The sequence below is a fragment of the Megascapheus bottae genome, chromosome 11, assembly GCF_031878675.1.
Source record: "Megascapheus bottae isolate mThoBot1 chromosome 11, mThoBot2.hap1, whole genome shotgun sequence".
Classification (NCBI taxonomy): domain Eukaryota; kingdom Metazoa; phylum Chordata; class Mammalia; order Rodentia; family Geomyidae; genus Megascapheus; species Megascapheus bottae.
In genome coordinates this window covers 25,149,018-25,167,331 of record NC_143519.1, presented here as the reverse complement: position 1 = coordinate 25,167,331, position 18,314 = coordinate 25,149,018, and the positions used below count along the sequence as shown (strand labels likewise).

At 38.5% G+C, this 18,314-nt stretch overlaps 1 protein-coding gene across 5 annotated transcripts in view; it reads right to left on the bottom strand.

Moving 5' to 3' along the window:
• Positions 1-18,314, bottom strand: part of Klf12 (KLF transcription factor 12) — a 355,357-nt gene that overhangs the window by 18,872 nt on the left and 318,171 nt on the right. For all 5 annotated transcript variants that reach the window (XM_090342036.1, XM_090342038.1, XM_090342035.1 and 2 more), the window contains one exon: positions 2,181-2,338. In XM_090342036.1, the coding sequence (XP_090198162.1) occupies positions 2,181-2,338 (158 nt within the window). The remainder of the gene's footprint in view (positions 1-2,180; positions 2,339-18,314) is intronic.

The following is an 18,314-nucleotide window of genomic DNA, read 5'->3' as shown; positions in this document are numbered from 1 at the left end:
GGTTCTAAGCTATTTATTAAGGAATGATGACCTAGCTGGGTGACTTCTCTAGGTCTTGTCTCAGGGCATTTACTTTGAACCTGTCCTAGTCAATACATCCATTAAGCAACTTGGCAAAGATGGAGAAGCTCAAGAAGAAAGCTAACAAGATGGGTGGGAAAGGGTTTTACTTAATTAGAATGGTGGGTCCTAATCAATACAGTGACTGAAAAAGATTTGTGCGACCTCAAGGTAATGATAACAGAATGAAGATACTGTCTTGCAGCCAGCGAGGACACATATGGCTCCCAAGGAAAGCCATCATTGTAGGAGTCACTCAGACTGTAATATACCATTGCGTGTTTGGTCGGAACGACAGTTTTCATAGGGACAAGGGAGAAGCATCATCTAATCAGCAGTGTTTCTTAATTCAGATGGCAGAGCCAAAACAAGTGACATTGCTTTGTTCCTGCCATGTGGCACCAAGACTTATAAAGACCCGGTGATGAGCTACGATATCTGGAAAGACAGGATGGAGAGAATGGATTGGTGTGTGGTTTGGAGAAATGAGGATATCATCAATTCAGGACAACATTGTGAGGGGCAGTAACAGAGAAGTTCAATGAGATCTCTGAAGGCATCCCCTGCATCTAGAAGGTTCTGAGAGCCAAAGAGGAGACTGTACACTGTGAAGACACCAGGTCTCTGCCCTGGAATTTTATCCAACGTGTCTTTCAGAGTAAGATGTCACATGAAGTAGAAAAGGAAGGGTGAGAAAATTAGTCATGGTGGCAGGAGCTATGCAGGAGGAGACAGGACCCTACCAGCTGCATCCATCAGGTTGCTGTGAAAATGAAATCACAGGAAATGGGTGTAAGGGTATAGGAACTATGTAGCAATGATCCTTCTCTGTGAGATGACACGCCAGAGATGTTTTCAATAGGAGGCATTCTAAGACTCTGCCATAGATAAAGCCCATCATGAACTTTCAACTCCATGATTTCATATTATTAATAAGCCAAGCTGGATAACTAGTCTTCAGCATTCAAGGTTTATAATGCTTTCAATTGTGGTATATAAATGATATTACATCTCATCTCACAGCCTATTTTAAAACTCATGAGATTCAATTGTTCAGTGTCCTAGAGTTAAATCCATTAATAATGCCTGATTAAAAATCCTTCCTTTCTGGCACTGCCTCTCTCTCTGGGATAAGATGAATAGAAGTGTCTGTGTAAAAATGTGGCAAATACTTTCTTTAGAAAACTCTAGAACAAGAAGACCTCAAAATATGTGATAAGTCAAAGAAGACAGATTACTCATATAGCAGAGTCAGTAATGAGAACTGACTCATAGCCAGGCACTGGTGGCTTATGCCTGTAAACCTAGCCATGCAGGAGTCTGAGATCTGAGGATTGCAGTTCAAAGCTAGCATGGGCATGGAAGTCTGTGAGAATCAAATCTCCAATTACCCTCCAGAAAACCAGAAGTAATGTTGTGGCTCAAGTGGCAGAGGAATAGCCTTGAGCCGAAGAGCTCAGGGACAGTGCCCAGGCCTAGAGTTCAAGCCCCATGACCGACCAAAAAAACAACAAAAAAATTGTCTACACTTTCTGTATGAATGTAATCACAGTCTATTGGTGGGAAGTTAATGCCACTCAATTTTCGTCTTTGTGATAAGTAGATTATTTTAAAACCTCTGTAGGATCTGGAATAAAGCCACAGGAAAATGTATGAAAAGCCCTGGATTGATTCCAGCACTGAAATTTTGTCTGATTGGACTCGCTTTAAACTGTGATTCTCAGATTTCAGCCTCCTGAGTGGCAAAGATTACAGGCATGAGACACCAGCAACATGTTTTTAAAACACGTAGTTCTATGTAGATATCAATATTATTTGCTGCTTGAAAGACGATAACCGAAAAGATACAGATTATCAAGGTTACTGTATCCATACTATTTTAAAAGGCCTCTGAAACAGAGGAAATATTTCACTGATTTCTGAAGTACACTAAGACTTAAGCTATGTTTTAAATAAAGAGCCAGAGGATACATTCTGTCCAGAGGAAAGAAATCGACTCAAGACAGATTCATGTCAGGTGAGTATAAAGCAGTGCAATGGCACACTGATGGTTTGGATTTAGGACAGAGCCTTCTTGGAATGCCCACTGACCCGCAGGGGAAAGGCCAGTGGACCCGTACCTGTGTGTGTCCTCCGATGAGCCTTCAGGTGGGAGCTTTTTGTGTACACTTTGTTGCATCCCTCAAAATCACATCTGTGGATGCGCCGTTTCCTGGAGTCTGGGGATTCAGAGCGTCTCTGGCGCCTTGTGCTCTCAATACTAAATGGTGAAATTGAACTGGAAAATAGAAAAGTGAAGTCATGTCGTGAGATGCACAGCCCTCTCTCCTTGGGGTCTAGCTTAGAATTAGGTCTCATTATGGAGTCACAAACCCCATATTCCTTGCCACCACCTCCCTACATGTATCTCATTTCTTTTCACTTTTCTTCTCCTTTTAAAAAAAAGTTTCTTTAAAAATTTTTTCATTATCCTTAAGCAATTGTACAAAGGGGTTTGAAACCTATCCATTTATGAGTATAATACATCTTGATCTATGTCTCCCATCATCCTTTGCCCCCATCTCTCCCAACGCCTCCATACTTGTAATTTACTTATTTCCATTTTCAGATATGTACACTGAGTATTGTGACTCCCTTTGCCAACCTTGCTCTGTCCATTGGTATGCTCTCTTTTATCCACCTACCTGGTTTTCAGTCAGTTTACAGTCAGTCATTCACCACTGGAATCCTTCCCATACTTTAGTTCATTGTGTTTCCAGATATATGCTTAACACTTTGTATATGTGCATAGGGTTATACTTTATATCTAACTTCCATATACTAGTGAAAGCACATGTCCCTTCTCTGAGCCTGATTTACTTTATTTTCTGACAATCCTCATGCTGGACAATCCTGGAAGCTGAGGCTGGAAGATGGAGAGTGAGTTCTAGGCCAGCCTGGACATCCCAGTGAGACACTGTCTCAAAAACCTAAATCAAGCCAAATCAAACCACAAACTCCTCAAACTCAAACTGAGTCAAAGCCATAGTAAGTGAGTAAGTTCCCTAGTCAGAGAAAAATAAATTTAAAAAATCCTGTCATAGTAAATTAATACCTCGCAGTCTTGAACTTCTGAATACCCCTTACAGAGACTATTTTAGAAAGTCCTGCTCTAGACAAATGACATTTATTGAAGAGTATCTGAATATCATGCAATAACATAAAATTGCATAAAATCACAATGCACATTTCAAAACAAGTGAGGTCAGGCTGAAAGAAATGGCATGAGCACCTCAAAAACATGACTCATAGCAAGCTATTTCTGTGCAGTAAAATGCACCTGACATTTAACTTTCCTACTTGGCGGTTTCTTGTGGTCAGGAATAAAGTGCACTGTATTTAAAGATTAGCTGTACTACTATTATGAAAAATGTTTGAACTATAAAGTTTGGCCCTGACTTGCATGTTGTTTAATCTTAATGCCCCAGTAGAAAAACAGGATTAGGCTGTAATGTCAGGTAATTGATTAGCATGTACCTGTTTTCAAACCTTAATCTCTTTTGATTGAGACAGAAAGAATATGACTCATCTTTTCTTACTTACCCATGAAGTTATTTAGAATTATTGTGAATTATGATAAAAGGGTCATCACTCAAATTTCTACCATAAAATCTTATCACTATTAATATTTTGAAATATTTCTTTTCAGATTTTCTTAGGATATTTTTTAAATTATTTTTTACAGTCTGGCGTATTTGTAAATTGCCTATGATAAACATTTATCTTTCTAAGTTAAAATTACCTTTCTCAATAAAATATCTCATTTAGCTGAACATTACCAATAAATTTCCCATGTCATCCTTGTCCCTCTCCCTTGTAATAGTTCTACCATCAATTTTACTTAGCTCTTTCCAATTCATTTAGGCTACCTATATATAATCTGCATTCATAGAAATTCATAATATTGTTGTGGGTTTGCAAAGAGTCATTTCGAAAGCTGAGTGCTGGTGTTTCACACCTGCAATCCTAGCTACTCATGAGGATGAAATTTGAGAGTCACAATTCTAAGCCAGACTTGGCCGAAAAGTCTGAAGGATTCCATCTGTAATTAACCAGCCAAAAAGCTGGAATAGAGATGTGACTCAGTAGTTCAGTGCCAGCCAAACAGGGTAGTATGAGGTTCTGAGTTCAAGTACTGGTAACAGCATGCACATACGTGCACACCCCCCCAAAGAACAAATGACAGTATGTTGTTAAAATTATTCTAACAAATTGTTCTACCCTTGAATATTAAACATGAGATTTATCCATGTGAATACAAATGGTACAGTTTATATTTATATATAATGTATCAATTTTCATATACTATTTTTTCCTGTTTTAGCATTTCTAAAAATGAGGATGCTTCTTATAACTGATGGCTTTTTATAATTCAGCTGGCATATTTTTGTTAATAGTTCATAAAGTAAAATTTTTATGATAGATAACTTCATTTCAACTTAGTTTAAGGTTTGGTGAAGTTTTTCTACAGAGTGAGATAGTAATAGTTTATTTCAGCCTTTAAGGCCATAGGGTTTTACACTGTGTCTAAGCAACTCTGAAATTCAATCATGGAAACAGCTAGAGACAATCTGCAAACAAATAAAACTTTACAAAAGCATTGAGCTGTGTTGTTCATAAGTGGCTGTTTGCTGAGTCATTACTTATAAAAATAAGATAGCAACTCAATAAACATTCAACCCAAGTTTCAAAAACCCATTTTGTTCCAACTGGTATACACATAGACTGCTTGTAATACTATACTGTTGAGTTATTCCTGTAAATTGTTATTTAATATCTCCTTTTGAATGTCTACTTTTTACATTTTCAACATGTCATTTCTCTTCTTCAAATACTACACTAAGTAATCCAAGTTGTATACTAGGTTAAGATTAGCTGTAAATATTGTTTAGCTTCCCATGTTGCAGTTATATGCAAGATCTATTCTCCAGTGAAATAACATGTTATACAAAGCTTAAATGTGGCCAAGTCATTTTTTTCCAGCCTTCGTATCTGTCAATGTGGATTTGTGGTTTTCCACATAATCAACTCAGTTGTATGGATTGGAGTTTATTGTGAAAACAGTCAAAACAGTGTGCTTGGCCCATCCCATAAAAGAGCTGCTTTCAGTCACCCCAGACAAAGTGCACTACAGGTTTGAATGTGATCCACGTGAAGAAGCAAGGCTGTGTCACAACTCTGCAACTGAAAATCATTTCCTAAGTCATGGAAATGAACATGGATTTGCACAAGGACCTCAAAAAGTCATTTGTTGTGTCACATGATGCTTAACATCTTTTTTATTAATTAAAAAAAAAGACAGGTAACGCTGTGTGTGCTGGTGGCTCACTCCTGTAATTCTAGGTTGAGATCTGAGGATGATAGTTCATAGCCTGCCTGAGTAGGAAAGTCTGTGAGACTCTTATTTCTAATTATCGACCAAAACCAAACCAAAACAAAAAGCTAGAAATTAAGCTGTACTAGCCTTCAGCAAAAAAGCTCAGACTGTGAGTTTAAGCCCTAGAACAGGCAGGAAAACATACAAAAGACAGGATATTGATTCCTTCAAATTAACATTAGTCTGTAATAAGAACATTGTGTATAATATTTTCTGCACATTAACATGCAAAAGTCTATATGTAACAATCTAAACGCACGCAGAGTTTTCTCTCGTGGTTGGTTTTAACTATGTAATTGTGATACAGTCATGTGTACCTAAAGACATTTTTAAAAAATTTACCTCAAAACCAATTAACTACTAAATGGCTTTTAAGGAACTAATGACACAATAGCCTGGCAACACAGGTCTACTATTACATAAAAGTCAGGTAAAGAAACACAAGCGTTAGTAAAAGTGTCATGAAATTACCTCAGCAGGAAACTTGTATGCATGTCAAAATCAAGACAAGTAGTTAACTTTATTAAAACCAGATTTCATTTCCTGATTTTCCTCATTCTAAAGTAAAACTACTTCTAACTATTATGAAGAACAACTATCCAACATTATCTGTGCAATACAAGGAATTCAAAAATATTTAAAAAACACGTGGAGCCAAAGCTGCCTTTGAAATGATATTTCACTGGGGCATTTTTTTCCTTTTGTTCCCTTTTTGGAATGGCAAAGACATCTTTAGAAGATGTCTTTATGCCTTTCATATCTACTTGATCTCTTTGCAGAAAAGCAGGAAGGTCACTGTGGCCAATGCAAGAGAGAACCACAGATAGGAGCTTAAAGAACCCAGACCGACGAGAAGACACAGCAGTGCCAAGCATGACTGCTCTGCTACTGTGTCCCATGGCATCCCCCGGAATAACTCAGCATTAACAGGAACCGGTGCAGGAAGTGAACAACAACCATTAACATGGGGTTTGACTGAGTCAAGCCTATGACTAAGTTCGATATAGTGACAGGAAAGGTGCCAAGTCATTTTGAAGACGTTGGAAATGGAGAAATGTTTGCTAAACATAAATAAAACAATCTAGCTAGCTATTCTTAAGGTTTCATTTCATATAATTAATTAATTTTTAATGGGCTACTGGATACTTACTCTGAATTCTTTGATTATGAGCGTTTGGAGAATAGGAATTGAATTCCTTACTCCTATACACATTTAATCAAGTTCTGGGTTTAAATTGCTTCTGGACATCAGAGAGTCTGGGAAATCATTAAAAACATGTGCTGTTGGTAGCTCACATCTATAATACTAGCAATTCAGGAGGTTGAGATCTGAGGATTATGATTCAAGATTCAAAACCAGCCTGGGAAGGAAAGTCCTGTGAGACAATTATCTCCAAATAATCAACAAAAAGCAGGGAGTGCAGGTGTGGCTAAAGTGTTCCAGTGCCTGCCTTGTCCTTGAGTGAAAAAGCCAAAGGAGAGAGCAAGGCCCTGTGATCAAGTCCTAGTACCAGCACAACACACACACACACACACACACACACACACACACACACACACACACACTTATATGTGAGCCTCATTTCTTTCCTCTGAGCCCAAGAGCATGTAATTCTAAAGTATTGCTTTCAGTGCAATTCCCAGTGTGGGGCCACTGTCATTTCAGTGAAGCATGGTAGTAAGGGAAAGAAAGGCTTCCCCGTGGTGTTCTCATCACCCCGGTACACAGGGAAAGGTGAGAGTGAACCTCACTTCTTGACAATCATACCTGTCCCTTCTCATTAAGGTGCCCTAGAAGTATGTGCTTGAGAACTGTGGTCGATACACTTTCAGAGATTTCTACTTTATCTGCCCTTAGCAATACTCTCTGTTTAGAAGGCAGCTGAGATATCCTCAAATGAATGGAACCTGACTTTCTGCTTCAAAAGTTGGATTTGTTCTGAAGAATGAAAACTGCACTAATCAAGCAATGTATTCTTATACATGATTCCTCCAATCACCCTTCGTAACAATGTTGGTATGATCAAAAATGGTTCACTTAGATGGCAGAATGGGCACCAATGAGCCAAAGGGTCAGATACTAAGCTCTAGTCATGTCTTGGAAAACAAAGCAACAAAAAAGGATTAGGTAATTGTTACTCGGTTCCCAAATTGTCAAGTAAATACATACATACACTGCGAAGTTGGAAGAACTGGTGTTCCCTTCTCTTCACCAGAAGGTGAGACCACTTAGTGAATATATGTCTGGAGGGAACTAGCCCCACCAAGTAATAATGAGATCTAGAGAGAACAAATGTGCAAATCACGAGTTCAGCTGCACAAGTCTCCTGCCTGAGATGGCAAGAATTAAACTAGCATTACATCTACAGAGGCTCAAAAAGTCACAGCTAGAAACAGCTCTATTGAAATAGAATGCACTATATGGCTGTCATGACAGAAATTAGGGTTAACTGTAATCAGCTGGTAATAAAAAACATTTGTCATGGGTGACCCAGGACTGATGAGATGCCCTTCACTGAAATTGGAGTTTCCTAGAGGAGTTAGAAGAAAAAAAAAGGAAAAGAGTGCCAGGGCATTCTTTCAAGGCTGGGGAGAGGATATATAGTGGACATTTTAAAATAAAAGCAGAAAACCCTGGACTCAAATGTGTTTTAACAAATTCAAACTGAAGGATTTCAACAAGAGTCCATGAAGCATGGCTAGGATGATAAGGAACATTAATAGAATGCTTCGAATGTGTTCTGCGCTATGTGCTTTAAACTTTAAAGCCACTTGGTGGGGCTGATACCATTAGTATCCCCATCTTATGATGCAGACGATGAGGAAACAAAGGCACGAAGAGGTTATCACTAAAGTCAAGACTTAAGTGTGCTTGATCTCAGAATTCAATCTGCATTATTACTTTATACTGAATCAAACAAAGTCTGTGAGATTCTTATCTCCACTTAACCACCAGAAAATCACAAGTGGCACTGTGGCTCAAAGTGGTAGAGTGCTAGCCTTGAGTGTAAAAGCTCAGGGACAGTGCCCAGACTCTGAGTTCGAGCTCCCTGACTAAAAAAATAAATAAATAAATAAATAAAAGGCAACAATATAATTTGTATTGCTTAAAGTTTCAGTCGAATCCATGTATAAAACACACCTAAAAGCATGACTGAATGTAGCTTGTTCATTTGAGAACTGAAAGGTAAACTCTTTTTTGAGAGAGGAGCTTGGTATACTTCCTCTGCAATCTAAGGAAATATTTTATTAAGGTCATTGTACGTTTACTCACTGGGGACTGTCTCGTACAAGCTAAGTATGGCAGTGGTATGGTTCAGTGTACCCCGAGGCCACAGAATTAGTCCCTTCCCTGCCATTCCAGTTTGCAGACAATCCTGCCAGAAAATGTTCTGAGTTGGTTGAACCATAAAGCTAAGACAAAAAAGATAGCAGAAGTTTGTTTCCTAAGTTTAGTTTGTTGTTGTTGTTGTTTTCTGAATGAAACCTTACCTACAAAAAATCTGAGATAGCTCTGCCACAGAATACAGGTAGGCAGAATAACTTTCTTATTAGCGAACCAACCACCACTTTGGGAATGAATTAGCAAGGTCATAGTACCCAGGAGGTGAGATGTTCAGTTAACCAGGTACATGAGGCTCTCAGAAAGATTGCATAGACCTGGCCTTGAGAGTAGCCAGGTTATCATGCAGTCTCTCCCTTAGCCAGCAGGTGGCTCCCAGAACAGGAACCTCCTTTCTTCCATAATTCCAGAGATTTCACGTCTATCAACACAGGTTCACTGTCAACTCTTTGACATTAACTGGGGAGAGAGGGGCAGTATTATTTAGATGAAATCATCACCAAATCCCTACCAGCTGCATTCCTAAACAACACATATTTGCCTGCTTATACTCTTCATTATTGTTTACTCTTTTTGAAGAAAAACGACCAGCAAAACAGATTGAAATTCTAAGATCAGTCCAGAAGCTATGACTAAGATATCATGTTTGAATTTGGATTCAATAAAAATGTTTTTAGAAAATGTATAAATCCACAGCAATACATTTGCTAAAACATGTCCAAAAGCTCATTCACAGTCTGTATTTAAACTAGGGCTTGGCACTTCTTTTTTCACATGAACAGAATGTGCCCAAAATACATTTCTAATTACTGTTTTATTTTAATAAACAAAATCCCCTACTAAGCTGATTAAAGATAATGGGTTTACAAATGAGCCTTTCTAGGGGGCTGGTGGGGACTGGGGATGAATTCACAGTACATCATGATTTCACTTAACTGTAACAGCTGCCACCAAATTTTTTTTGCACATCATTTTCTAGATCATTAAAAACTCCAAACTATTACAGGCTTTTCTTTCTGCTTTTTTTTGGATGTATTATATTTTAGAGAGTAAGGTATATTTTAGAGACTGTAAGGTATATTAAGGAAAAAGTTTAATGATAATCAGAATAGAAAAAAATGACTTGTTATTTTCAACAGCCATGAATCGTATTATTGTTAAACTTTTATGGAAACCAGAAAAGTCTATGAGACTTTTTTTTTCTTTCTTTCTTTTTTGGGGTCAGTCACAAATTCTGGTCAGGCTTGAATTCTTGGCCTGGGCGCTGTCCCTGAGCATTTCAGCTCAGGCTACCCCCCTGCCCCCCCCCCCCCCCACATGGACTCTTGTGCCTGGGCTGGCTTTGAATGGAATCCTCGGATGGCAGCCTCCTGAGTAGCTAGGATTACAGGTGTGAGCCACCAGTGCTGCCTTCTAGGAGACTCTTATCTCCAATTATCCAACAAAAAGCTAGGAGTGGAGGCATGATTCAAGGGATAGAACACCAATTGAGTGAAAAAAGGCAAGGGAGGGCCTAAATGCCTAGTTCAAGGGCATTATACACACGCGTGTGCACGCATCCCCCCCACACACTTGAACACATGCACAGAGCTACTTTACAATTCACTTAACACCATAAAATCTGTTCACAATGCAAGATAAAACAAAAGCTTTGTAAACTTCTGTCTTACTGGACTAAGTAAAAGACATACAGTTTGCTTACAGATTGAGGGGCTCCTCAGAAGGTATAGGGGCTTACACTAGGGTTTATGTCAGGAGTTAGCTAGAGTTTGCTGGATCATGAGAAACTTGAAAAAACTTTCTGGGTTGGAAGAGGATTACAGGTAATTACTTTAATCCATATGTCCTTAAGGCAGACCTGGCCTTCCTTCCTTGTTGTGACACAGGCCCTTAGCAATCCCTACTGCCCTAGAAAAGAAGCACTTTATTTATGTCCATTTATCTAAAGAGCTCTTGAATATATCTCACTTTGAATTTTGGTGAATTAGAGAATAAATTCTCTTTATTTGACTAAAGATACAACCTGAAGTCACTCAAGAGTAAAGATTTGATCTTATATGTCATCCTTCGATGTTTGAAAGGCTGAAAGGAAAGGGAAGTAGGAGAATGAGGGGTATCCTGCATCTTCAGAGGAATTTACCAAGCTCATTCATTTTGGCCTCTCCTCCAATATATTTTTAGGGGAGAAATGGATAGGAAGGGCTTCACTTTTCTGTAGCAGAAATGTTCTTATGATATGGATTCACAACCAAGAAAACTGAATAACTTGCATAAAGACAGTATATAATGAGACAGATAATTATTAAAACAGATATAAGACATTTCAAGCATATAGTTCTACTGAGATACTGCAATCGTAAAATAAACTTTTGACATGACTATCAACACAAGCATCCATCTATTTATTCTGATCATTAATCAGCTCTATGTTACACTCAAGATTTGCTTTATTAAAGAACACAGAAGTGATACCAGCTAATTATCTGGTGTTTATGCATATATAGATTATTGAATGTTTATATTGCTCATATGGGAATATATAAATAAGAAGACCAAGTAGGTCTTACTGGCAATTTTTTTTTTGGTGGTCAAATGACTGTCTAGTGCCACAAATAGGTATTTCCCTCCCCTTATATTATAGGTACACATTTGAATTTTGAAGAAAAACTAAAATCTCCCATTTGGAAGAGGAAGAATACTTTTATCAGCTATTTTTTTGTGTTTTACTTTCCAGAAGCCATCATTTAATCTTATAATTCTTTGCAAAAATGAATACTGACATAGTGTGGAGGTGATCCCTCATCTATCATGGGAGTTACCAGACGTGTAGACCTGAGATATAGGTGAAAATCTGAGAAGTAGCAGCATTGGATAAGTCATCTCTGGCTATAGCACATTTCATCTTCTTGTTACTTTGTGGACCATTATTTACTATTAAAAAATTACAATAACTCTCTCCCCCCACCAACCAAGATGAAGTGGAGATATATAAGTGAGGGACCACTATAATAGTCAATAGAACCTAATTTCTAATATAGAAGACATTGGAAAATCAAGTATCAGAGCTGGGTCTGATACTGTCATCTTGACTGTGTGGACTTAGACCTCCTCACTTTCCTTTGTGGGTGTAGAAAGATCTCTGCCAAAGCCTTCACTTAATAAGAAGGAAAATCTGCCCAGCAGCATTTCCTTCAGCTTTCCTAAAGAATATCACAAACTCCATTCTGTTTACTCTTTTGTTTTGTTGCTAAGAAACGCATACAAAAGACCAGATTTGTGTTTCCTGAACTAGGGGAACTTTTAATTGATACTTAGGACAGAAGAAACAAACAAGCAACAACCAAAAAAAAACAAAAACAAAAACCCCAAAACAAAACAAAACAAAAAAAAACCCAAACCAGAATATGCTACTCTTAAAATGGAGAGAAAAAAAATCACAAAATTAAAGAAAGCAAAAATATGTTTTGAATTTAATTTTCTATAAGTTTTGTGATTAACAAGCCTATATTACTACCTATTTGTTTTATTTTGTTTTGTCCAGTTCTGGGGCTTGAACTCAGGGCGCTGGCACTGTCCCTGAGCTTTTCTTGCTCAAGGCCACATATTTTATTGGAGATAAGACACTACGTTGAAAACAAACTATATAACTTGTGGCAGAGGGATCAGGAGGGAAAAACTGGGAGAAAATGAGGGAAGAAGTGACACTGTTCAAAAAGAAACTTACGTAACTACAACCCCTTTGTACATCACCTTTACAATAACAATAAAATATATTTCAAAAGAAAAAAAATCACAGACTTTCTTGCCTGGTCTGGCTTTGAACTAGAAGCCTCAGATCTCAGCTTATTGAGTAGCTAGGATTACAGGAGTGAGTTGCCAACACCCAACCCATATTATCATCTTAAAAAAAAATAAATTCTTTGGGCTGGGAGGTTGGCTTAGTGGTAGAGTGCTTACCTAGCATGCCTGACGACCCAGGTTCGATTCCTCGGTACCACATACATAGAAAGAAGCCGGAAATGGTGCTGAGGCTCAAGCGGTAGAGCTCTAGCCTTGAGAAAGTCCAAGGACAGTGCTCAGACCCTGAGCTCAAGCCCAGGACTAGCAAATAAATAAACAAACAAATAAATAAATAAATTCTTTGTTGTTATTGTAAAGGAGATGTTCAGAGGGTTAATCGTTAAGTCAGATAAAGAATACATTTCAATGTTACCCTTCCCTCGCTCTTTCCCAATTTTTTCCTACTGCTCCCATCCACAAGTTATATAGTTCACGTTCAACTTAGTGTTTGGTGAGTACCACGGCTGTATTTGTTTTCAAAGAAATAGTAACTGATTTGTGTGTGTGTGTGTGTGTTACTGGAGATTGAACTTGGTATGGAAGGTACTCTATCATTTAGGTTGTACTCACAACCCCTTTTGCTTTAGATATTATTCAAGTAGGGTTTTTTGTATTTTTACCCACCCTAGATTTTAATTTTCACAATTTCTACCTCCACACTATCTGGGTTTATAAGCTTAATTGACTATGACTATGTCTAGCCTTTTGTGGAAAGAAATAAACATAGAATTTGTAGTCTGAAAATCCAGATATGACTCAGAGATGACTATAATTTATGAGTCATGGTATCTCAGACATTTAATTTCTTTCAAAATCCTTCAATATCTGTATTTCAAGTGTGTTTTTAATAATGGATAACTTGCTGGCCTCATGTCTATAATCTTAGCTACAAAGGAGGCTAAGACCTGAACAATTGTGTTTGAAAGCCAGTAGAGGCAGAACAATCCATGAGACTTTATCTGTAATTAACCAACAAAACATTGGTCAGGAGTGTGGCTCCAGTGTCTATAGTAAGAAAGCTGAGGGAAAGTTAGAGCCATAGTACTATCATGTAAACACACACACAGACACATACAATCATACATCCATGCATGTGTATGGCTGTATGCCTGGCAAATGGTGATGTCAATAACTCTGTCTACTCTTCTTGTTTTTACATCACATTTTTTTGGTCAGTCATAGGAGCTTGAACTTGAGGCCTGGGCATAGTCCTTGAGCTCTTTTTGCTCAAACCTACCACTTTGAGCCACAGATCCATTTTCAGTTTTCTGTTGGTTAACTGGAGTTAAGAGTCTCATAGACTTTCCTGTCTGGACTGGCTTTGAACTGTGATCCTCAGATCCTAGCCTCCTGATTAGCTAGGATTACAGGTGTGAGCCAGCTTACAAGACATTATTTGTATGGAAAAGATTTCCTATTCAAGGTGACAATAGTAAGTCTCCCATACATACATATTTATCGACAATGTGGCAAATGTTATATACCTTGTTTGTCTTTATTACTTAGCTTTTTGCCTGCTCAGAAAAATTAGTGAGACAAAAGTCAATAGTTTTCATTCAAGTATTTTCCATGTAAACCCTATCAGGGCAATAATTATTTTCTGTGAGTTCACCACAGGAAAGCATGTAGCTATGCAGAGCCATCCTTGTGGAGTTTTCAGTCTAGAGGAATATAAGATTTGGTTATCAGTCAACTACAAATATATCTTAAGTCAATTCTATGATATGGAGAAATCACAGAGTATGCAGATTTCTGGCTGTTTATGATCAAGGCTAACTGGTGTCTTAGCATTGGTGCTCATTCTAAAATCACCACCTTCCTGAATTTTCATTTCACCTACTTGCCAGCTCAGCAAGGCTGCTGATGGAACTCCAGAGGGACTGTCTTCCAATCCCTACCTCACTCCGCAAACAACGAGAGCAAAACCCCACACAGTGTCATCAGCGTCTTGTTGCTCTTATTTTTATTTTTTTACAACAGAGGTCAAGAAACTCCAGGACCTTCCCCAACCCTCTGCTTAGTCCTTCTAACAGTAAACTATTTCTGGCTCGTCTGTGATGCTCACTTTTTTTTTTTCATATCTGGTATGTTCTTCCATATATCCTCATGCCAAGATCCCACAAGAAAACAGCAAACTCCTTCCCCAGTACAAGTAGAGCCCCATTCCCCTGTCCAAAGCCTCATGCAGAAAAGGTCAGACCCAAGTTTGGTAAGAGCCTGCTATCTATGGTCTATTTTCAAAGTGTTCCTAACAGGACATTTTCCACACCAAGAGTTTTGTGCTGGAGAATTTGGCACCAGCTGTTGAGATAATAAAAATTTCCCCAATTTATTATGTATGCAAATCATAATTATATAAGCCATAAAAACATTATGTGATAAAGAGAGGCATAATAAAATGCTTATGGGGTTAGGGAGGGAGGGTCAAATTCTGTTTGGGAAGATGAGGGTGACCTTATGGAGGACACCAACAGGTGAATCTGTGTGTGTGTGTGTGTGTGTGTGTGTGTGTGTGTGTGCACTGAAGTTTGAACTCAAGCCTGGGCACTAGCCTATAGTTTTCTCTCAAGGCTGATGCCTTACTACTTGAACAGCAACTCCCCTCCCATCTCTTTCATGGCTAAGTGGAAACAAAGAATCTCATGGACTTTCCTGCCTGGGTTGGCTTTGAACCTCAGTCCTTAGATCTCAGCTTCCTGAGTAGCCATGATTACAAGTGTGAGCCACTGGCACCCTCAAGTGAAATTTGTGGAATGTGAATCTTAAGTGCATGTGTCAGTGGTGAAGACAAAGCATGAGAGAAAACAGGTGATTATAGAGACACAATAAGTCATACCATCTTCTCAAAATCTAATGTGCAGGGTAGCCAAGGGGTAAGTGGTAGGAAAGAGACATATGAGAGACAGGATAACAAGGGCCAGGGAAGATGGACTTAGAATGTCTTCTGAAAGAAAACTTCAAGCCAGGCGTGGTGGTTCACATCTGTAATCCTAGCTACCTACTGAGGAGGCTGTGATCTGAGGACCACAGTTCAAAGCCTCTAAAGACTTAGTTCAAAGCCACTAAAGGCTTTATTAAAGGCACTAAAGACCTTGAGACTTATCTCCAATGAATCACTACACAATGGGAAATGGGGCTGTGGCTCAGGGATAGAGTGGTAGGTAGCCTCGAGCTGAAGAGCTCAGGGACAGCGCCCAGTCCGAGTTCAACCCCCATGACCCCCCCCCCCACACAAAAAGAGAACTTCATTTTGAAGGTACTGAAAGTATCATGATGTTTTTTTAAAATTTCTGGAGGCTTAGAAGAAAAATTCTGGCTCATGCAAACAGGATTCATTAATGAGGAAGTGATTACAAAGTCATGGCTTTTTATCAAGTACAGAGCTATTTACTGTCATTGAATAAGTGGATTTTACCTGCACCAAAATCCTGTCCTTAAATCTAAATCAGTGGAACCAATTTCTAAGCATTTAATAAGCAGTCCTGCCAGTTCTGTGTGATTGATTGGATAATGGGAGATCAGGAAAAGCCAAGAATGAAAGGTGACCCAGCAGGTAGGCCAAAGTGACCAGGATAATAGTAATGTCATTAATTTCACGACCATATGAAAAATGGCCAACAGGAGAACCTAATGATGGAAAATAATCTGTGTATCAATAATAGATTTATGTTTAAAAGACAACAGGGTGGCACTTTCTTTTCATTTGCTGGACAAGTAATAATTTAACAGGGTAGAGATACTGAGTAATAAAGAAGTATTTTCAGGGATAACATGAATGGATTTTTATAAAAGAAAGCTCATAAAACACATTAAATTTTAACGCTAATGGAATTTCATTAAGTGCTGTCCAATATAAATAATTCTAAAGGCCAGGCACTTTGGAAAGATAACTAGGGTTAAAAAATGCATAGTTTTTGTTTATTCAGTTGGTTAACACTCATTCTTTTTTTTTTGCCAGTCCTGGGCTTGAGCTCAGGGCCTGAGCAATGTCCTTGGACTTTCTCAAGACTAGAGCTCTACCACTTGAGCCTCATCACCACTTCCGGCTTTTTTCTATGTATGTGGTACCAAGGAATCGAACCCGGGTCTTCATGCATGCTAGGCAAGCACTTTAACCACTAGGCCAAACTCCCGGCTCCAACACTCATTCTTTTAGGGATATTGCTAAAGTTTCCAGTTGGCAGTTTACATAGGTGATGATTTAGGTGACTGCTTGTCTGTTTGGTTTTAATTGTAAGAGTCTGTTTCTGGCTTTAGACTCTATTACAGAGATATAGTGACCAAAATAGCTTGGTACTGGCACAAGAACAGGCCTGAAGACCAATGGAATAGAACTGAGGACCCAGATATTAAACCACAGCCTTATGGTTATCTAATCTTTGATAAGGGAGCAAAAAAAAATAGAACGGAAGAAAGACAGCCTCTTCAACAAATGGTGCTGGAAGAGCTGGCTAAGCACCTGCAGAAAACTAAAGTTGGATCCTTCTCTGTCAACCTGCACTAGAATTAACTCCAAATGGATCAAAGACCTTGAGGTAAAAGCCAACACACTGAAAACTTTACAAGAAGGAATAGGAGCTACACTAGGTCATCTTGGCACAGGTCGAAATTTTCTTAATAAGGACCAACAAATCAGAGAAAGTCTGCTTAAGTGGGACTGCATTAAACTGCAGAGCTTCTGTATGGCAAAGGACATAGCTAGCAAATTAACTAGAAAGCCTACAGAGGGGGAGAAGATCTTCACTAACCATACAACAGACAAAGGCCTCATATCTAAAATATATCAACAGCTCAAAGAATTGAATCAGTCCAAAACTAATCTCCAAAGAAACAACCATCCCATTAAAAGATGGGCCAAAGACTTAATAAAAGTCCTCTCTGAAGAAGAAATAAAAATGGCCTATAGACACATGAAGAAATGCTCAACATCTCTGGTCATAAAATCAAAACAACTCTAAGATTCCACCTCACTCCAGTTAGAATAGCCAGGATCAAGAAATCCAATAACAACAGAGGCTGGAGGGGATGTGGCCAGGAGGGATCTCTACTACACTGTTGGTGGGAGTGCAAACTCGTTCAATCACTATGGAAAGCAGTATGGCAGTTCCTCAAAAAACTAAACATAGAGCTCCCCTATGACCCAGCAATGCCACTACTTGGCATTTACCCAACCGTCCAGAAACAAGAACATACTAAATCTACTAGCACAACAATGTTCATTGCAGCACTATTTACCATAGCAAAGATATGGAACCAACCCAGATGCCCCTCAGTTGATGAGTGGATCAACAAGATGTGGTATTTATACACAATGGAATTCTATGCTGCTGTCAGAAAGAATGACATTGCCCAATTCGTAAGGAAATGGAAAGACTTAGAAAAAATCATATTAAGTGAAGTAAGCCAGACTCAAAGGAACATAGGCTCAATGGTTTCCCTCATTTGTCAAATCAGTAGAAACCTTGGGCTCTCCTAGCAGAGATTTACAATAGAACAGAATCTAGATACATAAGGCCATATAGTATGATGCTAAATGTAAGGACCTCCAGGATACAGAAACAAAAGCCGTATAATGAGTGATTGTAGTCTTTAATGTGCTATGTTATCTCTCATTTCTTTTGCTGTCTCTTGGTTATCTCATATTGTTACAATATT